The 11397-nt window shown below is 29.1% G+C and overlaps 1 protein-coding gene across 1 annotated transcript; it reads right to left on the bottom strand.

The window, feature by feature from the left end:
* Positions 1-5658: 5658 nt before the first annotated feature.
* LOC108320541 (uncharacterized) lies at positions 5659-7679 on the bottom strand. The gene is made up of 2 exons (XM_017551988.2): positions 7321-7679; positions 5659-6420 (listed from the first exon to the last, which is right to left on the bottom strand). The coding sequence occupies exons 1-2, from the start codon at positions 7592-7594 to the stop codon at positions 5786-5788; spliced, it is 909 nt and encodes a 302-aa protein (XP_017407477.1). The 5' UTR covers positions 7595-7679; the 3' UTR covers positions 5659-5785.
* Between the last annotated feature and the right edge of the window lie 3718 nt (positions 7680-11397).

Below are 11397 nucleotides of genomic sequence, written 5' to 3'. Positions count from 1 at the left end.
TCTTGATGAACTCGTTTTCATTTTTTTCTCAGATGAACTATGATGCATTGTACAAACGGTGAGAGCTCTAGTTATATTAGTTAATCTCTTTGACTGTTAGAAGCTATGGAAGTTAAATTCTCTCTCATCTTTCCATTTCTTTCTTCTGTCCATCTTCATCATAGATGAAATAGGTGTTGCTGATATAGAGTTTCTTTTTCTTTCCATGGTGACTTTGGATGAACCTTTTGACTCATTAGCAAAAGCTTTGGAGTCAGGGTCCTGTCAATTCATATGTACAAAAACAACTTTCACTGTAACAATAAAGAAGCTGCACATTATAACCAGAGCACAAGCATTTGTTCCAAAATGCTTAAAACACACTTTTTTCTTTCTTTCTTTCAGGAAAACACGTATCTTTATAGCCGAAAGTTTTGAGATTAATTGTTTCTGAAGTGAAGTGCTAATTAAGGATATATAATTTCTCTTCCCATATGTATTATTCTATTCATAAAACCATTCTGATCTCATACCATCATCCACTTTTCTCAGAATTATTATGTATATTTTGAAAATTTTGTTAGAATACAAATACACTTCTACATTATATAAATTCGACGTGAGTTTATATACACAAGATATCTACGTTGGTAAGAGATTTTCTAAAATGGTATCAAAAGATTTTCTAAAATGGTATCAAAAACAAATATGTGAAGATTTATCACAAACTGAAAATATCTTATCAATGTGATTTTTTATATTTAAAGTTTACTTTTTAACATTAGTTTTCTGTTCACACCCCGAACTGTGAATGATTTTTGTTGGAATAATACAAAAACAAATTTGTGAAGATTTGATTCAGAACAAACAATATCTTATGAGTATGGTTTTTTAGATTTAAATTAAATTTAAAATTCACTTCTTAATATTAACATTATATTCACACTTGTAACCTGACAGTGATCTGGGAATGCTTTTTTTTCTGGTTAGGATGGTATATGCTTAAGTTTGAGCACTAGTGTTCTTGTTACTTGTGTATGTTCTATAACATTACAAGATGGTGACAAAATAGGATATCATTATTTCTCTATGAACAAAATTCCTCCAGTGATGATCAACCAACAAAATCATTAACCAACTTGAATGGTGGTCCAGCAGCTCCTGGTATTCTGGGACCAAGATATCTGCATATACAGAAGAGAAAAAAAAAAGTAACTGCAACCAAGCATGTGCTGTGTGAAGATGATGTGCAAGTGCTATCCAACCTTCTTTCACTTGTCCCTCTTGGAATTTATTTCCTCTTTCTTCCAACCTATCTGTTTTCTTTCTCTTGAGCTTCTTTTTCAACCGAATCTGAGTCTTCCATTTAATGTGAGAAAGTAATCCATGGAGAAAAGGATAAAAAACTTGAATAGTAAAAGCTACAGGAGCCATTTTCTTGCATCCTAATTCGTTAACCCTTTTATCTTACCCACCTCTGATGCATCTCAGACTGCTGCAGTGGGGCACATGAAATTTAATGCCTGTCCTTCAGCAACCATACCTTCCCATACCCTTTGGACCAAACTGTCTAACCCCAAATGTTTTTCCTCACCCATCAAGTAGGTGAACAAGGGCCTTCCAAATTTGGAGACAAACCCTCCTCACTGTACTTTTTACATAAATTCAAAACATAATTTAGATTCAAGTGAGCCTTTCAAAGACATCAAAACCCAATAATGGTATGTAATATCTTTTTTTCTAACCCAAAATCTCATGAATCCATTGGCATGATTCCCCTCAAGGTTTAATTATACAGCTGTTACTGTGATGATGTTGTTGTTGGAATTAAACCGGTTACCAAAATAAATCATCAGTTCTAAAATCTCTAATCTTAGAGATTGGATTTTTTTCCCAAAGAGTTCACTAAAGAAATTATATAAATGTGATTTCAATTCAACTCACGTATCATAGGTTAGTACTACTTGTTTGGTTATAAGGTTTAACTGATAAGTTTTACAACTTTTCTGCTTGTTTGTATTATTGTTTATCCTTCGTTTCATTAGGTAAAATTACATATAGAAGATACTCAAATATCAAAGTCAAGTTCGATAAACTCAATAATAAATGCATAATAAATTCAACTAACCAACCTCACTCTCTCAAATTTGATTTCGAAATGAGTTTCAGATTAACGTCAGCCTAATCACGACCTAACTAACAATGATCTCGTTTTGGTTTAAGTTAATCATCAATCTTAATCGTTGTTTAAAACAATCGTTCAGTCTATGTTGATCAACCGATCTTTGGATTGTTTATTGGATGTTTCTGACTGGATAGACCATCCGATTCTAAGCTGATTGGACGATCATACTATACATCACTTTTAACCATTTTAAATCAAAAACTTCAAAACATTAATTTTATGATTTTTTTTTATATAATGTTTAACTTCATTTATATTTCATGCCTATCTAATTTAACATTTAGATTGATGAATTATTTTCAAGAATATCCGTGCAGTATGTCTCTCTAAGTGAGAGAGTGGCATTGATCGTGTAATAGCATTAGGTGGAAGGTGCAAAAGCACTCGACCGAATGGTTGCTCAATAAATGCAACAGAAAAAGAAATAGTGTTAGTAATTTGCAGAGATATCTACGAAAGTTACCATGAATATGATTATTGATTGATTGGGGAAGGATGAAATTTGGGACATCTACTCTAAGCCCCACTTACCCTCTTCTGATGGAATCACTCACTTTGGTCATTGATTGTGCCATGCTTGATTGTGATGTCTCTAAAATACATGCTTTTTCTTTTTCGATTCTCTCCATTGCAGAGAAACCTTTATATCCTCAATATCATCTCACAAAACTTTCATAAATTAATAACTCTATTCATTTCTAATTCTATGTTTCATAACTTAATAAGTTACATATATATATAATTTTGAAATGTTCACATTTTTAAAAAGTCTATTCTAAATGAAATTTCACTCAACAAATATGTGTAATTTGTAAAGAAACTTCAATCAATTATATATTATTTTGTACCGATATGTAACAATTTTTTTTGTATTATTTTTAACTTTTTACTAATATATTGTTTTATTTTTCAAATTTTTAAAATTATAAGTGGCATGGTTAAAGTGTATCTTGTTGTTTACTTTTATTGATGTGTTAGATTTAAAAATTCATGTTGTAAAAGTAATATTCACTCGATAATATCATAATCATTTTAACAATTTCTTTGAAATTATGTAACATTGTTATCAGGCTTATAAATATTTAATCTCATAGTGTCATTTGTGAAAATAAATTAGATATAAATTTCTACTTATTACGAAATCAACCTAAGAACACATGAATAAAATATGTGTTATATATTTTAAATATTTAATAAAATTATGTTATTTGTTTACTATTGTAAAATATATTATTATGTAAAAAAAAACTATATATTCATTAAAAGATTTTTTTATACACTGTTTTGTCTATGAACCGTAAAATCTCTAACAAGATCTCGTAGAAGCAATCAATAGAGTTAAAAATCCGAATAAGATTTTAACCTTGAAAGACGTAGATCAAATAACGAATAGATAAATTGTTGAATTTTATATTTAGTTAAATTTGAATTATTTAAATATTTGGTGGAATATTTATGATGTTTAACGTACTTCCAATAGGGCTCTCATGTGTCATTTTCTACTATCTCTAATGCATTTATTCGGAATAACTTTTTCAAAGCTACTCCAGACAACTTCATTCCCGTGCTTTTGTTTTCAGTATTCAATACATTTTCATATATTGTAATTTGGTACATATTATAATTCAAATATACCAATATGTTCAAACATTAGAACCAAAATTTACATGCATTATCATGATGAGATGTATTATCATGAGTTTATGGTATGACTATCTAATGAGTCATAAATAGGAATTGTTAACTTTTAATAAGACAATATCACTGGAATATAAAGGTTATAGAGTCTAACGAATCGATCAACTGTTAGGATAATTAACTTTAATGTCAAATAATTTAAAATAAATTATGATTAGCAATAATTAGAACATAATTAGGTAGTTGTTAACTAATTATTCATTTCAAAACTTATAAATATAGATTTGAGGTAAGGAGATAGTGATTATATTTAATTGTGTGATTAATATCTAAATTGTTGTAACTTTAACATCAGAGTGTTTTTTACATGTATCTTCAGAATGATTTACATGAATGATTACGAGAGACTTGGAGAAGAAAACCGTTTTTATACCTCTTAAATGACTCCTTGAATGTTGAACGTTAATATCAATCCTACCCTTCGAAATATTGAGTAAAAATACTTTGTCCGAAAATGCATTATTTTCAAAAAAACTTGTTCAATAAAAATACACCGTTTTTATTTTTCAAATAAGCAAAGTAGAATTGTTTTATATTATTCTCCCTTCGTTTTTTAAGGACTAACTTTTATATAAAGGAAATCCCATTGTGAAAATATCATTGTCTATTCACACAGTATAACTTTTCAGTGTATTGCAGGGTTCTTTGTTACCATTACCAAAAATTGAGCGCAATTATTCACCAAACAAGTCATAATCTGTGTCATACTCAAAGGTATCATAAAATAAAGTTAGAGTCTAGTTTAGTAGGGTATGCAGTGCTAATATAATTTTTTTTTCTCTTTCAACTAATAAAAACACATTCTTGATATAATTAAAAAAAATCTTATAAAAATCAGTAAATTAATTATATGTTACGGTTTGTAATTTGTGAAAACTAACTTTACACCTTATTTATCATTAGTTTTACTCATAAAGGTGTCATCTGAGTTAACTGTCACCTTTTAACATAATATATGCCCATGCACTGTGGAATTGTTTATATAAAAGATTTGAGAACATTTTCAAGTTCAAATTTCAAACAAACCTCCTATTCAGTATAAATGATTTTCATGTTAGACTTCCATTATGCTTTGTGTTGTACCGTTCGGACAACAAATTAATATAGAAAAAATATATTTTAACGACAATTTTTGACAACATTTTAATACGGGACGTGTCAAAACGAGAGTAGTAATGAGAGTGATGTGTCAAAACGAGAGTGGTAATGAGAGTGATGCACAGTGAAAAATGATTTGAAAAATTAAAATGACAGTTGGAAGAAGGAATTTCAAGTTTTGGTTCTGCCGAAACATTCATAAAATCTGTTAAATATGTTAAGGTAGTACTCAGTAGACTGTATTGGAATTTTTTTATGAGAATAGATTATAAAAATCGATCAAATTGAATTGACTCCTACAAATACAATATGGTCTAATCTATGTATCAAAAGTTTTTTGGTCAAAGCACACGTATAAATATGTTCTGTTAAGATGAAGAACAATACTAAAAATACTTATATACAAGCGAGAGTAAATCAATATAAAAGGAATTCACCTTTTTAAAAGGAAGATAGTTAGAAATTTAAATATAAATTTAAGTTTTACGTGGAATAAAAATGAAAAAATTAATGAAATCCTATAAATTTATTATTTTAAGATTTTAGATTAAAAAATATATCAATTTCTTATATGATATGAACTTGTGTTTCATTAAAATTGTATCTTTGTCTCAGTCTTGCCTAGTTAATTGTCCTCTAGACCCATGAGATACTCAATACTTAAGTTAAAAGACCTTGACACTATTTTCCATGGACTCTGAATTCAAATTAAATGATAGTATTCAAAAGGAACAATAGCAAATAAGAATTTACAACAAAATTATTTGGAAGCAGATACTTGCCCAGAAGGGGATATTGCTACTATTCAAACAGAAGCAGACAGAGCTACACGAAGGAGGTGCCACAAACAACAACCACTAGATAAATACTGCAATCTATGAAAGCACCTCTAAGGGCCTGGTAAGCAACCAAACCTCTCTCCAAAAGCTTTACAGCATCTCCCCAACTGTGTCCATCTCCGGGAGTTTTGCCTTTTTCTCCCTCATTTTCTTCCACGGCAATTGTCTTTCCACCGTATAGGCGAGCAAGTACAATCGTAACATCAGTTAACAAAAGGATGTAAAGAGGCCTTGAGGCTAAAACACTCTTTGAAATCAAGTAATAGAAAACTACCACCGATGCTATTATCAGAGAACTGAGGGCACGTGTGGACTCAGAAGCTAAAATGCAGTAGTTCAGTTCTCTTGAAGAGAAAAATGTAGCCTTATGCCTGGGAGGTTGCTTCACTTGTTGTGTCTTTTGTACTGAACTTTTAGGTTCTGATGGAACAGGAGATGGTTCAACTTTGGCACTATCATCTGACACTTTGTTATTTGCTTCTGTAATAGGATTAGAGTTCTCTTTGGCAGGTTCCTCTTCAGTTTGGAACTGGAATCTTTCCAAGTGTGAATACCTAAAACCTCCTTGATGTTTTAGCCTTGATGAAGAAAAGCCGGCTCTACGTTTATCTGCAGAACCGCCTGCAAATTCCAACAGATCCAATTAAATGAACAGAGTGTCTATTCCAGCATAAAATTTTTGCTCACACTAGAACAATGTAACTGCAAGAAAATGGCAGTGTTAACAAAGATAATTTATGTAAGAGAAGAATATCAACGGAAAAATATATATTTTCTGTCAGGTGAACTGGTTATGCTAAAATAATCACGGATAAACAATATTGCAATTCACAAGTTACTGAGTTGCAGAGTTGGATTCCTTAAAGATACTGCTAAAACTCTTAAAACCGCTTCATGAGCAAGGTTTGTGTTATGATCATTGCCAAAATAGATTCTCCTACGTGTTTTACTATTCCAAAACCATAGATTTACATTTTTCGAAGTGAAGACCTTCATTTTTCTCACATCAAGTTGTACATTTATTCAAATTTTCCTTCTTCCACTTTATTGCAACTTATTATTGTTCCTTTTCCCATTTATTTTTTACTCCATTATATTTAGCATCAATCATATATCCATGTTTACTTGTGTTCTGCTACAGACTTCTTGTAGATCGGAAAAGAACAAAAATTTAATTTTGATACATTGTTAATATAAAAGTTGTCACATTCTCAATCAGTGTGAATAGAAACACGATAAATACTACAATAATTGAATTTCCAAATATATTTGAATGAAAATGCATTGTCTATGCATCCTAATTAAATTTAAGCAACAATACACAATGGAATCGAGTATCATAGTGAAGCAATCTCAAGGAAATGGAAAGCAAACTGGAAATAAAAATTACATTTTTATCAAACACCTCGAAAACCTAAAATTTCCAAAAAATTTACCACGCCCTTTATAAAAGTAACATTGCCCAATGAAGCAACGAGATTAAAAAGAGAAGAGAAACACAGAATAGGTAACAAGACGAACCAGAGAGATTTTCGTGGTAACCGTCGACTGCAGACAATGATTGAGGACGCTGGTGGCGAGAGGAGGTATTTTGTTCTTCTGAATGGGAATCGAAGCCGCCAGCGACGGACATGGACATCACGTGGCGGGCGTTGCGATGCGACGGAGAGGAGCCGGAAGAAGGTGGCGTGGGAGGAAGCGCGTTGATTCGACCCGTTATTAGGGCCATGCGATCCGAACCTCTTTCTGCAATTCTCCTTCTTCTTTCTTCCCTCTCTTCATTGCTGCTCGCCATTTTTTTTCTCTCTCTCTCTCTCTCTCTCTCTCTCTCTCTCTTCTTCCTCTCTCCCCGCACTTCTGAAATTGTGGTTCTGGTATTACCGTTACGAGAAGTTTAGAGTTTCGCAGGAACAGTTTCCGGAAACGACGCCGTTTGACAAGGTTATTTATTTTCACAAACGATGAGCCACGTATTCCCTGTAATTATTTCCACGGTAATATTTATTTCCGATGTTACGTCATGCATAAAATATAATTATATTTTTTATTAAAAAATATTATTATTTTTAGGTTAAATATATTTTTAATTATTAAATTTCAATGAAAAATAAAATTTATTAATGTTTCAAAACTTAGACATATTTTAAACATAAACTTAAAAATTGAATGATTATATTTTTTTTTTTGTTAAACTGTGTTTTAAAATAATATTTAAATTGAAATGTGTTAAATTGTGTAAATAATTCAAACTCCAACATATTTTTAAGTGTAAAGAAAGTTAACGCTTAAATTTAAATCACCAAATTATATTCTTAGTTCTTTTTACCAAAAGCTGATTTTATCACAATTCCTGATATTCTATTTAAAGATCATTTTAACATTTTAGCAACATAACAAAAACCTAATTAAAGAGCAAGAAATGGTAAAACATGCATTGAATCCACTACATTCGAGAAAATGGAAGGTGATGAGCGTAGAGAAAAAGATTGAGAAATTGAAATTGGAATTTGACGAAAGAAAGAATATAACCTATTTGAAATTTTGGATTTGGTTTTCCAATCATCGTTTCAACTCTTGGATATAACTATAAAGATGAAAATTGAAAGTAAATAAATAATCATGTTTTTAGATATAGAAAAGAAGAGAATAATAAGCTTGTTAAAACACGATATGATAGCGGTAAGACACGACAATGACAGTTGTGAGTGGTTTGGAAGAGAAGAAAGCTTCATTGTTTTTTTTGCAGGGAATAGAAGAAGAAACAATGGAGGCGTAAGGGGAGAGGAAATTCGAAAAATGAAAAGGGTTTTCGAGCTTTGAAGTGAACAAGACATATTAGATCGGTTGATGTTTTAACCGATTTAATATATTTACATATTAGATGAGTTTTTTTAATAACTAATATAATATGTACACATTAGATCGATTTTCCCTATAATCGGTTTAAAATATATTTTTCAGTATTTACAAAATTGTCACTGCATTTTGAACTAAATTTGTTTCGCTACAATCGATCATATATCTTGTTTTAATATCACCATTTTTTGCTAGTGTACTTTTGCTTCATGGGTACATGATATGTATAAGACATCCAAAATTTAGAATGAACTTTCCTTGAGCTACGCACCATCTAATGTATTAATTTATATACGAGTGAGACTATTGATAAAGTTAGGAATCTCATTCATATGTTTCAATACTTAACACACTCTTAAAACAAGATTGTCTAAGAACCTTTTATTTTCAAATTTAACAAAAACATTTAACGAAATATTGTTTACCAAATGGACCATTTAGGATAACGCGCTAGATGTAATATATGTTTAAACTATATCCTAAATGTAATACCTATTCTAAACACTAAAAAGAATAGACTAGCTTAAATGTTGCATTAAATTGGACTACAATAAATGTTAAGATAAACGTCTAACGTTTTAAATGCAATGTACTAATAATACTTTTTGTTTGTTGCGTTGTTTCTCTTTATCTATGCATATCCTTCAAGGACAATGCTTTATTTAAAGTTTTGCGATGATTCATAAGAACGTGAGAAAAACAAAGACATTCTAGGAATGTTACTTCAATACCTTTTGTCTAACCAATTCGTACAACAACATAGTTTCTTTGCACAAGCAAAGTAACATCTTACATTGTACAAAAGGCTACAACACATATACCAAAGTCAATGCTGCAAAGTAACATATCTTTCTCGAAGTTGTCTATATATAGAAGACTGCACGAAGAATAGAAATTACAACAATTATAATTGCACATATTATGCTGTCAAAATTATCTTGTTATTACATCGTCTAGCTTTGAGAAATTTTCTTGCAACAAGTCTTTTAAGATATATTTTGTATTAATCAATATTCTCTATAAGAGAGCTTTCATATGTACTTGTTTGAAAAAACACTTTGCTTATTTTGGATAATAAAAAGTGATTTAAAACATTTGGCTGTTTAACTTAAGAGGATTTAAACTAGGAGTGATGAAACTCATAATATCAGGAATTGTGAAACTGGTAACTTTTAAAATTAGTGGTGTGGACCTTTCAAGAGAATTTAAAGGAAAACTGAATATAGCTTAGTTAAAGTGAACAAGTATAAAAATAACATTTTTTTTCTACTATTTTTTGTACCTGTGTATAAACACTTTAAAAGATTCTTAAGTGTTAAATACTGTCTATAAACCGTCTCACACCTGCAAACTACGTCATTGTGATGTTTTTTTTTTAAATTCCATTCAAACCCTTCTTTATTGAGTTTGCTTGTTATTTCACACAAATTCAAATTCAAAGAATGGTTAAATTTTATGACCTCACAATTTTCAAGTCTACATAATTAAGCGTACAATTTAATATTTGATGAAATGCATGATAGATTTGGTGGAATTATGAGTTTTATTATTGAAATTAAATAATATAAGTTATTGAATTATATATATATATATATATATATATATATATATATATATATATATATATATTAGGTTATGGTTATAGTTTATTTTAAACTATTCAACTTTCTATACAGATCGAATGTTTTATTTTTTAATTTCTAAAATGTTTTTAGAAAACATTACATGTTAAAAACAGTCAAATAATTGATATTATTAACTTGAAGCTGACTTTGTAAATTGGGTTTGACTGGTTGGTAGATGTAAATTATAAAAACTAAGTTGCTGAAGTCAAGAAGCAGTTAAAAAATGACAAATACTTGTAAAACCAATGTGACTCTCTTTCCTTTAATGATGTTGTTAATCAGGATGATTTTCTTATCAGAAATAATCAGAATGATTTCATATCAGAATAATTAATTAGTTTGTAATGAACTATTATGTTGAATTTCTTAAAAAGAAAAATGAAATGTTAAAAAAACTTGGTATTCGTAAAAAATGATGTCATATAAATCAAACTACAATTAAGTAAACATTTCCTAAGAATAATATTCAATACATTTTAATAATAAAAATGTCAACGTTCATTTAAAGTTTAAAATATAAAAACCCCACAAAAAGAGTTAGAAAATTTATACTTTAATATTGAGTTATTAACAACTCTCTATATATTAAAATTTAATTATTCAACCGTTAAATATTTCACATTATATCAGTAATTGTATACAAAATATTTTAAATAAATGGGACGTTTATATTTAAAAAGTATACAATTGTTTGAATGTTTTATAAATATTTTAAGGCTTTAGATATTTAATAAAGGAAGTTACAATGCGTTATGCCTTAAATAAGTTATTTATATTAATTTCGTTAAAAAACTTTGCAAAAAAAGTTAAATTAAATATCAAGATTTTTATAATTAATTTGGAAGTCCTATAATTAACTTCATATATCATTAAAAGTTTTCTTTATTATCATAATCTCTTCAACAGCACAAAATAAAATTTTAACCAGTAATAGTATAAATATTTGTTTAAATATTAATAGTGAAATTAAAAATCTTATTATACATGAGTACATTTATTTAAAATATACATTTAAAAAAAAAGCATTAAACGTCATGGACTACGAAATTTATCTCCAAAATGTATTGGGATCCATTTTAAAAGTCAAACTTATTAAAATTTAATTTTCAATTTGGAT

Source organism: Vigna angularis, chromosome 9 (assembly GCF_016808095.1).
Source record: "Vigna angularis cultivar LongXiaoDou No.4 chromosome 9, ASM1680809v1, whole genome shotgun sequence".
In the NCBI taxonomy this organism is placed as follows: Eukaryota; Viridiplantae; Streptophyta; class Magnoliopsida; order Fabales; family Fabaceae; genus Vigna; species Vigna angularis.
This window is presented reverse-complemented; position numbering and strand designations above follow the sequence as displayed.